Source organism: Ornithorhynchus anatinus, chromosome X2 (assembly GCF_004115215.2).
Source record: "Ornithorhynchus anatinus isolate Pmale09 chromosome X2, mOrnAna1.pri.v4, whole genome shotgun sequence".
In the NCBI taxonomy this organism is placed as follows: domain Eukaryota; kingdom Metazoa; phylum Chordata; class Mammalia; order Monotremata; family Ornithorhynchidae; genus Ornithorhynchus; species Ornithorhynchus anatinus.
The window spans coordinates 9,446,700-9,457,774 of record NC_041750.1 but is presented as its reverse complement, the minus strand read 5'-3'; the positions used below and the strand labels follow the sequence as shown (position 1 = coordinate 9,457,774).

The window sequence follows — 11,075 nt, the reverse complement described above, 5'->3', positions numbered from 1 at the left end:
CCTCATCCAACACACCCTTGTAAAAAAAAAATGCCAACCCCACTTGCCTTGCAGATGCATCCACAGGTATCGACTTCATGGGGATCGTGACTTGGCACGGGGGTGGGGGGTGAGTGTGTGTGACACAATTTAGCTTTTTGGGCAGGAAGGGTAGTAGCCACAGCTAGCCCACCCTGTTCCTTGGAGCCAGAGAGGGGATGGAGGTAGAGCCAAGATGGCAGTTGGACTCCTCGCTATTTCCCATCAGGATGTGACTCCCACCCCACCACAGTCACCACTACCAGCAGCAAAGATGTTGCTTGGTAGCTGGCTGCCCCCGTATGACTCCACAGGGGGATCGCCAGTCTCCACCCCCTTTGCCCTGCGCCCAGGTGCCCGATAAGGATCCAGAAGTGGCAGGGGACGAGAAGAGACGCATTGGCGAAGGGCCTTTCCCTCCCCACCCCTCTACTTTTCCCTCTCTTCATCCCTTCAACCCCCGTCACCAAACTCAAAATGAAGAGTGGGCAGCCTTGGGGGTACCTAGATTAACTGGAGCCCCAAGTGAGCAGCAGCCACATCTTCACATGACTTGACGGGGGGAAGAAAAAAAAGAGAGGAGCCCGTATTTTGCAGGAGTAAGCTGACTTGAAGCTTCTGGGCTAACAGAACCCCTGGGCTTGTGGAGTTTAAGATGGGTGTGGTGGGGAGGTGGGGGGAAGCTAGACCCCAAAAGAAGATTGATCTCAGAAGACTGATTTTGGTCCCTAGGGGCCAACTCCATGGGAGTGATGGGGCGGGGAGGGGGGAGATCAGCCCCATGGGGTTAGCACCAAGGGGATGATGCCATTAGCTTAACCCACCCCACCAAGCCAGAAAGAGATCCCGAGGTGGGGCCAAGCTGGTGGTCCCGCTCTGTCCTCTGCCAGCAGGAGGAAGAAGACATCCTCAATAGTTCTCAGGTCCTCATCAAGGCCTGGCCTGGCCTAGGTGGCTTCCCCCCAACCACTGCCAGGCAGCCAGGGGTCAGCCCTCCGGGGCCATTGCAGCCAGCGCGTTTCATGGAGCTATGCGGGTGTCTCTGCCCCCATCCCCCCTCCCCACCCCCCCCCCCCCCGAGGCTAGGGCCGTGGCCATGGAGCTGGGTTGCCTTGAAGAGAGTGGTATTCAATGCCACAGCAGCCCCCGGGGTGCCAATCTCACCCTGCCCTCCCCGCCCCCCCCCCCCAACACACACCCCAGGGCAAGGCAGGCAGGTGAACCCATGGTTCCTCTGCACCTTTTCCTCTCCCTTCCCGCCCCTCCCTCTCCCCCCCCTTCCCCCTGATCTTCTCTTTCTCTTCCCCACCCTTTCCTCCCCTGTCTCCTCCAAGCCCACCCCCTACCCCCGATTCTGTCACCACAAACTCGGCCCCCACCGCCAGCCCTCCACAGTTAGGCTGGGATGTTCCTGGCAGTTTCTCCGGGAGAGGTGACAGAGGAGGGTGTCCTGAAGACAGTGGAGCTTCACCAGGGGGGTGACATGGGCTGTGGGTTCTGGAGGTAGGACATCACAACAGCGGAAATGGACAGCCTGGTTGAAGAAGGTAATGGGAGAAAGGGAAGTGGTCAGCAACTGCTCCTTCTCTCTGGGCTGGGCCAGCATCTAAAGGGTTATGCAACCCAACACTCTTGGGTCTGGGACAACTCAGCAAGTTCTGTTAAGAAGCTGGGGCTCTCGAGGGCCCCCTGTACCCCCATTCGGGGTTCATATCGAATCCACCTCTGAGCCCCACCCCTCTAGGGTCCCACAGAATCTAGCCAAGGAACTCTGCAGACAGGGGGGAGCCTGCGCCTCCATCAGCCACAGCGATGGAGGCAGCAAGGAGAAAACTTACATAAAACTGCTCATCATCTGCTTAGTGTCTTCCGAACTGCGGGAGTTGGCGAAGCTAATGAAAGAGCAGTAGACGGCGATCCAGGCGCACCATTTCAGCTGGGGACATAGACAGAGAACCCTCAGGCAAACGGACCCTAAGCCTGGGCTGCTGTCCAGAGGGAAAACACTTTATCCTGGATCTCGGGGCTGTCTGGAAGAGCCCCCTGACCAGTCTGCCACAAACCCCCTCCGTCGATCGATCTATCGTCACGATACCTACGGCGCGACTCAGGGACTGAGAGCAGGAACACTGAGTTTCACTCCCAATTCTACCAATGAATTTGCTGGGAGAACAATGTGCCCCTCCATCCTGAGCCTCAGAGACTCTTCGTTTTTTCAAACGGGGTCGGGCGGTGTGGGGATGCTGCTAACCCTAGTACCCTCGAGATGAGTTAAGCACTTAGTACAGTGCTTTGCACATAGTAAGCGCTCAGTAAATACGACTGAATGAGATGATGGTGGGACTGGTTAACAGGAAACCTTCGACGGAGAGCCCCACGTGGGACAGGGACTTTGTCCAACCTGATGATCTTGTATCCGCCCTGGTGCTTGGTAATAACAATGATGGCATTCGTCAAGTGCTTACTATGTGCCAAGCACTGTTCTAAGCGCTGGGTATAGTGCCGGGCACAAGCCAGCACTTTAATACCACCGTAAAAAAAGGAAAATCACAATAGCGGCATCTGTTAGGTGCCTGTCATGTGCCGGCACTGTACTAAGCCTTTGCAACTGTAACTATTATCTGGAGTAAGGAGGGAGGAGCTGGCTGCTCTGGCCGAGAGCCAGCTATTTACTTTTTTAAACAATGACGGGCGTGTCCGCTGAAAGAGTTATCTTGCTGTGCTTAATCTGTAACTTCTCTGGGTTTTCCACTTCGCTTTTTTAATGATATTTATTAAGCGTTTACTCTGTGCCAGGCACTGCAGGGAGCGCTGGAGTCCATACGAGCCAACCGGGATGGACGCAGTTCCCGTCCCCCGTGGGCCTCAAGGGCTCAATCCCCATTTTACAGAGGAGGTAGCTGAGGCACAGAGGAGTGACTCTCCCAAGGTCAAGCGGCAGAAGGGTGGCGGGGCCGGGATTAGACTCTTTTTATCTTTTGTATTTTATCTTCTCCCACTTAGATTGTGAGAACCCTGTGAGCCGGGGGTTGGATCTTGCATTATCCCCAGCGCCTAAGCGCTTAATAAGTGACATGGCCGATACCGAGCAGCGCTGGGCTCTCCCCCCTGGGCTCTCCCCCCCCCCCCACCCGCCCGGCCCGCCCGTCACCTTGAGCATTAGGCCACACATGCTGAAGATCATTCCCAGAAGGTTCATGTAATCAGGGGTGGGGTCCTCCAGGGTGGGGTTGTTGTCGGTGGAGGGCGGCTTATACCTGCAGGAGGGGAAGATAAAAATAATGTCGGTATTTGTTAGGCGCCTACTATGTGCAGAGCACATAGTAGATAGATAGTAGGTACCGGGTAATGAGGTTGTCCCACGTGAGGCTCCCAGTCTTCATCCCCGTTTTCCAGATGAGGTCACCGACGCCCAGTGAAGTGACTTGCCCACGGTCACCCAGATGCCAAGTGGCAGAGCCGAGATTCGGACCTACCACTTTCTGACTCCCAAGCCCGGGCTCTTGCCACTGAGCCACGCTGCTTCTCTGTCAACGGGTACCCCCGCGGGGCGGCTGCCCGACAGCGGCCGAAGATAATCGCGTCTCCCGCCCCTTCCCGGAGAGACCTCGGGGGCCCGATCCAGGACACGGGGAGGGGGAGAAGAGGCCAGGCTGGGTGAGCCCAGCAGCCCTCCGGGGGCGACGATCGGTCGGATCGGGGCAATCTCCCCCCGCACCCACACCTCACCTGAGCACTTTGTTGGGCCGCCGGGGGTCGGACATACTGTTGGCGGACATGTCGGGAGCCGAGGGGGGGGAGGAGGAGGAGACAGGCCGCCCATCGCCGCCCCGCCCCGGCCTCGCCGGCCTCCCCTTCCGCCCAACCACTTCCGCTAATGGGGAAGAGGAGGGGGAGGTCGAGAGGGTCACCCGCCCCTCCGTTTTTCTTTAGCCTGTCGCTTCCTTCTCATGAAAAACGGTGGCGAAAAGCCCCAGGGAGGGGACGGGAGGGGGAAAGATTTCCCAGGAATGAGGACTTCCCCCGCCCCTCCCCTCGATGACTCGGCTTAGCCGGAACTTCGGAGCGTCTGCGTGGCGGTGGGGGCCCTAATGAGTGTCCGCACCCACTGAGCGCTCAGTACATAGCACCGATCGGGCGGTCCCGCTAGCGAAAGGCGTGGTGGTGGGGGGGGGGGGGTGGCATCCCTACTCGGAGCCGGCCGTGTGTTGTCCGCCCGCCGTGGCACGGGGAAGGGGCAGCCCTTCGAGGGCCTGCCCTTTGCCCCATCCCCACCCACCGGCCCCGTTAGGGTCCCGGGCCGGAAACCCCGACAGAGCAGAAGCGGAGGAACGAGGGCGGCCCCGCCATGGCCTTTCCCCAGCCCAAGCCCCAGAAGCCCGAGCTACCGCGGAAGCTGCTGCGGACCCTGGAGTGCAAGCAAGGCGCCGTGCGGGCCGTGCGCTTCAATGGTGAGACCCGCCCCGGCTCCCCCCCATCACGTGGCAGGATCGCTCCCCACTCCCTCCCACCCCTGGAGGGCAAAAACTTCCCGAGGCCGCGCTGAACTTGAGAGGCCAAAGAAAGAACACCAGTAGTGACGATGATAAGGTGTTTATTACATGCGTACTATGCGCTAAGGTCTGTGTTGAACGCTGGGGTGGATACATGGCGAATCGGGTCACACGGGGTCCCTGGCCCACACGGGACTCACAACCTAAGGGGGAGGGAGAACCGCTATTGAATTCTCCACTTTACAGATGAAGAAACAGGTCCAGAGCAGTCGAGTGACCTGCCCCAGATGACACAGCAAGCGTGCGGCCGAGCAGGATTAGAACCCAGGGGCCCCGCTGCACTTGTGGGACCAGCTTGGCTAGGTCCAACTCTGGAGCAGGAGAGGGCGGGGGGGAACCGCTGTGTGAGGCGGCCACCTTCCGTCGCCTTCCCTTCCTTGCTCACCCTTCTCTCTCCGCAGCGGACGGAAACTACTGTCTGACCTGTGGCACTGACAAGTCTCTCAAGCTATGGAACCCGCAGAAGGGGACGCTTCTCAAAACATACAATGGACATGGCTATGAGGTGCTGGATGCACACGGGTAAGGAGGAAGTCAGTTCATTGCACTGTACCTCCCCCCCCCCCGCTTTTCACCCCAACCATTCTAAGGCCGATCCGGGCTTCTCCTTTCCCACTCACAGATCCTTTGACAACAGCCACCTGTGTTCCTGCAGCAGTGACAAAACTGTGGTGCTGTGGGACGTGTCCACGGGCCAAGTGGTCCGCAAGTTCCGAGGCCACGCAGGAGTAAGTAGCAGCGTGGGGGCCCTTGAAGATTGGGGAGGGGGTGCGGGTGCGAGAGAGGGGCAAGCAGGAAGAGGAAGACCCGCTCATCTCTTGCTCTGGGCTCCCAGGTGGTCAACTGTGTGCAGTTTAATGAGGAGGCTACGGTCATTTTGTCCGGTAAGGCTCAGGACTCTCCTATGCTACCGCCTCTGGCCAGAGGCGTATCAGCCCTGATAGGGAAGGAGTGGGGGGAGGCGGGAGGAATTCGTTCCTCCAAATAGGCAGCTGAAGCCCGCTCCACGGGAGAGGAGGGCAGGCGGGGAGTGGGGGGCCGGGGACCACAGCCCCGGTTTATGGCTTCAGGGACAGGGGTGCGGACCCCTCCTCGCTAGCAGGAGGCCGGGTGCTGCTAAGGTAGACGGACCGGATTCTCTCCAGGTTCCATCGACACGAGCATCCGGTGTTGGGACTGCCGGTCCCGCCGTCCGGACCCCGTTCAGATCATGGATGAGGCCAAAGACGGGGTGTCCAGCGTGAAGGTGTCGGACCACGAGATCCTGGCTGGGTGAGACGGCAGGGGACCCAGCCCCTTGGCTCACGCTCATCTCCCACCACCACCCCCCTCCAGCAATCTGAAGGGAGGAGGAGGCCAAGAGAATCCTGGGTGGGGGCAGAGGGTGGCGGTTACCTGTGCAAACCATCCATAATCCTCAGTCAACTCCACTGCTTGATCGATGGGCCCTCAGGGCAGAGAATGAAATCCTCCCAGTGACCTCGAGCGAGGGGGGTGGGGGGAGGGAGATGGGGTGGCGTGAAAGAGTGAGGAACTGCCCCACCTGCACTCCAGCCTCAGCTTTGATCTCTGCAGCTCCGTCGATGGCCACGTGAGACGCTACGACCTGCGCATGGGTGAACTGCATGCCGATTACGTGGGAAGTAAGCACCCGTGGGGGGAAGTGGGGGCAGAAACGTCCGGTGGGGGCCCGGGGCCCCCAGAGCCCCAGCACCTGCCGGCCTTGGTGCCTCTGGTGCCGGAGCTGGGGCGGATCCGGCCTCACCTCGGGCTTCTCATTCCAGGCCCCGTCACCAGTGTGTGTTTCAGCAAGGATGGCCAGTGCATCCTGGCCTCCAGTCTGGACTCGACCCTGCGCCTCCTGGACAAAGACACCGGCGAGATGCTGGGCGAGTAAGGACCATCACCGTCCATGCTTCTTTCACCTTGCCGAAGCTTCTGAGGGGCTGGGCGGGGAGGGGGGAGGGGCTCGACGGGAGGGGAGGCGAGGTATCTGAACCCGTAGACCTCCTCCCTGTCCAGGTACAGCGGCCACAAGAACCAAGCCTGCAAGCTCGACTGTTGCCTGAGCGAGCGGGACACTCACGTGGGCAGCGGCTCCGAGAATGGCAAGGTGTACTTCTGGGATCTGGTGGAGGTGAGAGGCCTCCGCTCCCTTCCCCCTCTGGTCGGGAGCCGGCGGAAAGGTGGAGGCGCGCGGAGGCGAGGCTGACCGTCCCCAAGGGCCGGCCACCGGTCGATCTCACTGCCACTCGCTCTGGATTCCCTTTCTTCTCTTCCTAGGGCTCCTTGGCCTTGACCCTGCCGGTGGGAGGCAGCGTGGTCCAGTCCTTGGCCTTCCACCCCTCCGAGCCCTGTCTGCTCACTGCCACCGAGGGCAGCGTCCAGTGCTGGCGGGCGGATTCGTACACGGCCGAAGAAATCCCAGGCTGAGGCGCCTACCGGGCTCGGAGTCACGTCATGCGCTTGACTTTCATTAAAAGGAACGTTCCGGGGCTGGCCTGGGTCCTTTACTGATGACTTCCGAGGCACGGGCGCTGGGGACGGGAGGTACGGAAGCCGTGATTCGGGAGGAGGTGGGGGTGGCGAGGCTGGAGCGAGCAGGGAGGCAGTTTGCAGGCATAGGACAGGTCCGAGTCCGTGGAACGAGGGAAGAGTGGTGGACTTAGTTGATCTTTTGGGCCAAGGGCCGGGGGGGACTGACAAGCTGGGAGAGGAGAGGCCTGTCGAGTCAGTCGTTGTTCTTCTCGGTGGTGAACACATTGATCTTCTGGGCGAAGGTTTCAGCCACGAGCAGGGGGAAGACAAGGGAGGCGTCGGCATAGATCTGGGAGAGGCAGGAGAAAGGAATGGGGCCATGACCCACCACGGGGGCGGTCGGGGCCCCGGCCCCGCAACCGAGCCAGGCAGGGCTAGGCCGCAACCCACCTTGACTGGGTGTGCGTCCATACGGATCTTTCCCCAGGATATGGCTTCGTCGGGCCGGGCCCCGGAGTCGGAGCCATCGAACTCCTGGGCCGTGTTGATGAAGACGGCGTAGTCGGCCCCGTTTCTCTGGTTGGGGCGAGGCGGGGAGGAAGAGCAGCAATCAGTCAGTCAGTAGTATTTATTGAGTACTTACTACATGCAGAGCGCTGTACTAAGTGCTTGGGAGAGCACAATACAACAGAGGCGGTAGACGCGATCCCCGCCTGCTCCTGCTCACGGTCTTTTCCAGGGAGGAAGGGTGCGATAGCCCGCTGAGCAGTGAGCAGTTCCAGGAGGACCTCGAACCCACCCTCCCTCCAACTCCTCTCCCCCCCATCCCACTCACCATGAGGTTGGCATTGGCGATGTGGTGTTTCACCAGGCCCCCACCCAAGATGATCATGCCCGTGCGCTTGGCAAAGACAGCCTGGGAGTTGATGAGCCGCAGATCTGAGAGGGAGAGGTGGGGTCAAGGGGAGGGAGGATGCTCCAACCCTTACGTACAAGTGACTCCTGATCGTTTCCCAAGAAACAGGAAAGCATCTTGGCATCATCCAGCCACGCCCTTCCTCACCTGCCCCTCGGGCAACCTGGCATCGGAACAGGAAGGGGAAGATGTGGCGACTTCTGGGGAAAGGCGGCTGGGGGCAGGGTCGCCTGGGACTCACCACCATGCCACAGCCCCCCCCCCCTCTGGCCCCAGTACTTGCCAGTTCAGTTGAGTGCAGCCCGTGGGAGGCAAAGGGTCTCATGAGGAACCCAGACCCCCAACTCACCCTCCACGATGTCCAGCACTAGGCCTGGGTTCTTGTAGGAGTGGAAGAAGATCATGTCCCCTAGGGAGCCATCGGTCAGGGCCGGGCTGAGAACCGGGATGTTGTTCTGGGGGGACATTGGGGAGGGATGAGGAGAGTGTTGGTTCCCCTCCCGCTGCCTCAATCCAGGGTTTGGAAGCCAGGGTCAACAAGGTGCACTTCTCCCCCCGCCCCCAACCCAGTTCTAGCGTCGGGGCCGGGGAGCCCCAAGGGGCCCCATGGCAGCCGGGGTCCAGCTCTAACCTTCTGCGCCCAGTAATACACCGACTCGGGATGGTTGATCTCTTTGCCGAGCCGAGCGATCATTTTGGATGGGGTCCACTTCACACCCTGAAACACACCAATCCGATCTGATGTGGCTCCTCACCACTCCGTCCCCATCCCTCCTCGGTTTGCGGCACCAGGGTATCTCCCCTTCCCCCCAGTCTCTCTCCCCAGGTTCTCGCTCCTCCTCGACCACTAAACCCCCAGATAAAGCTCACCTCAGTGTTCTGCTCCAGAACCATCTGATCAAGGATGGGCATTAGCCAATCTTCAAATTTACAGTAGTTGTCATTGGGCACGAGGAGGTTTCCAATCCTAGGCAGAGGAGGACAGGATCAGCCTCCCTGAGGCTCCCGGCGACCCACCCCAACACCCCGCCCCCGCAGACCCTTTGCCCTCGGGGTCCCCAAACCCCTCTAACCTGTTAATGCCATTTTGCCGGAGCTCCTTCCCTTTCATGCTGAATTCTCCAACGTAAGTGGGGGCCAGACACTTGATCAGATCCTCTTCCACGCCTCCTGCCGTGGTGACCAGGACATCCACCTGGCAGGGCCAAGGCAAGCTGCTAGTCACGACCCCCGGCCCTCCCGCCGGCCCAAGTTTCAAAGCCGCTGATGGAGGCGGGGGCTGCCGCCTCGGGTGGGGGAAGTGGGGCCCTTCCGCCAAGCTCCGGACCCCCACTCTCGACGGTACGGTCCATGCTCCCCCCCCCCCCCGCGTACCGGCCCACCTACCATATTGTGCTGCACCAGGTAGCGGATGGTCTCCCGGATGCCGGAACTAATGAGGTTGGAGGTATAGCCAAGGAAGATGGTGCAACCGCTGCGAGGACGCCGGGAGGGGTTCAGGTCGGCATGGTTCTCCTCCCCTTCCTCCATGGGCTCCAGTTTCTTCTCAATCTAGGGATTCAGGAAGCACGGAATCACAAGGTGACCCCTCCCCGGCCCACGTGGAGTTCTCGCTCTACCACACAAAAATATTTCTGCCAAGATCCAAGTGGGCAAACGGAGCGGATGGGTCCATAGAAGAAGCACGCACTGTAGTAGACACTTGGAAAGTCCAGCATCACAAAGTGACACGATGATGAATGGTATCTGTTAAGCGCTTGCTCTCTGCCAAGCAGTGTTCTAAGCGCTGAGCACCGTACTACGTTCCCGGCTCCACGTGAGGCTCGCACTCGAACAAAAATATTTCTGCCAGGCTCAAAATAAACAGAGTAGACGTCCGTCCGCGAACGTTCATGAGAGTGTAAGCAGGAGGAGCCCGAATCAACCTCTCACGTCTCCGGCCCGTTCGCTCTCCCTTGCTGCGGTGGCCGGGGCACCCGGCTCTGTCCCCCTAGACTCTTCACCCCTCGCCCGGCCCCGCAGGCCCTGCCGCTCCCCCGATCGGGAATCTACCTTTCCGGAGGGCAGGGCTCGTGTCTCCCAACGCTCCCTAAGCGCCCTGGTAGCCTCTCGATAGATGCCGCCGATTCGATCGTGCGAGCGACCGACCGAGTGGGACGGGCCAGGGCGAAGCACATGCTCCGGCCCCAGGCTGCGGATCTCCGAGGAGATCCCTTCCCCCCGGCCCTTCTTCCGCGCCCCCGGCTCCGCTTACCATGGCGTTGACCTGCTGCACCGCCTGGCCGAAGTTGGTCGCCTGGAAGCCCGTGGTGCTGTAGGACTTGAGCAGGGCGCGGTAGTCCAGCCCGTGGTTGAAGTCGTAGCCTCGTACCTGGGCGCTCTCCTCGGGCACGACTAAGCTGTGCTTCAGGACGGCCGCCAAGGCCCCCAGGGGCAGGCCGCCCGCGGCCTCCTCCATCCCCCCCCCGCGCCGCGGCCGAACGGCCCCGGGATGGGAGCCGACGGGACGGGGCCCCGGCGCGGGGCGGCCGGGACGAGGCGCGCTCCCCGCCGGAGTGCCCCGGCCCTCCGGCCGATGGGGAACCGTCGCTGGCCCGGGAGTCGGCTCCTTGCGCGGCGGCGGGGGGTCGGGGCGCTCACCGCCGCGCCGCCGGCGGCATCCTCCCACGGCCACCGACGGGAGGACGGCGGCGGGGGGGCGGGGGAGGGAGGGAGGGAGAGGGGGGAGGAGGGAGGAGCGGGGAGGGAGAGGAGGGAGAGGAGGGAGAGGGAGGAGGCGGAAGTACGCCCATGACGTCAGCCGCCGGCTGGCAAGGCCTCCCGCCGCCATCTTGGCCCCGGCCCCGCAGTCCTGCCGATAGCGTCGTAATAATAGCCCTGGGGGGGGGGGGGGCAGGGCGGGGAGAGCGCTCACTATGTGCTAAGCGCTGAGGGAAAGGCAGACTGATTAGGTCGTCCCCTGGCCCACAAGGGGTTCCCCAGCCGAGGGGGGAGAGAGGCCACGTCTGCCGTGCCCCGGGCTCCCCGGCTCTTGCCACTTGGGGCCACGTTGGTCCTCCGTCGCGATCTCCTTTGTTTCCCTCCGCAGCTCCTTTCCGCCCCACGGCGCT

At 61.4% G+C, this 11,075-nt stretch overlaps 3 protein-coding genes across 4 annotated transcripts; 1 reads left to right on the top strand and 2 right to left on the bottom strand.

The window, feature by feature from the left end:
• Positions 1-1,479: 1,479 nt before the first annotated feature.
• Positions 1,480-3,859, bottom strand: WDR83OS (WD repeat domain 83 opposite strand). The gene is made up of 4 exons (XM_001509257.5): positions 3,748-3,859; positions 3,170-3,275; positions 1,857-1,954; positions 1,480-1,552 (listed from the first exon to the last, which is right to left on the bottom strand). The coding sequence occupies exons 1-4, from the start codon at positions 3,795-3,797 to the stop codon at positions 1,486-1,488; spliced, it is 321 nt and encodes a 106-aa protein (XP_001509307.1). The 5' UTR covers positions 3,798-3,859; the 3' UTR covers positions 1,480-1,485.
• Positions 3,860-3,916: 57 nt separating this feature from the next.
• WDR83 (WD repeat domain 83) lies at positions 3,917-7,067 on the top strand. Of its 2 annotated transcripts, XM_007669337.3 has the most exons (9): positions 3,917-4,469; positions 4,973-5,093; positions 5,194-5,299; positions 5,407-5,455; positions 5,717-5,843; positions 6,147-6,214; positions 6,356-6,464; positions 6,594-6,708; positions 6,855-7,067. In XM_007669337.3, the coding sequence occupies exons 1-9, from the start codon at positions 4,367-4,369 to the stop codon at positions 7,002-7,004; spliced, it is 948 nt and encodes a 315-aa protein (XP_007667527.1). In that variant the 5' UTR covers positions 3,917-4,366; the 3' UTR covers positions 7,005-7,067. The 2 variants fall into 2 exon arrangements, with proteins under 2 accessions (XP_007667527.1, XP_028908338.1); XM_029052505.2 differs by having other exon boundaries at positions 6,147-6,464.
• Positions 7,066-10,662, bottom strand: DHPS (deoxyhypusine synthase). The gene is made up of 9 exons (XM_007669335.3): positions 10,220-10,662; positions 9,352-9,516; positions 9,039-9,160; positions 8,836-8,932; positions 8,597-8,683; positions 8,315-8,420; positions 7,885-7,988; positions 7,500-7,625; positions 7,066-7,398 (listed from the first exon to the last, which is right to left on the bottom strand). The coding sequence occupies exons 1-9, from the start codon at positions 10,421-10,423 to the stop codon at positions 7,303-7,305; spliced, it is 1,107 nt and encodes a 368-aa protein (XP_007667525.1). The 5' UTR covers positions 10,424-10,662; the 3' UTR covers positions 7,066-7,302.
• Positions 10,663-11,075: the final 413 nt, after the last annotated feature.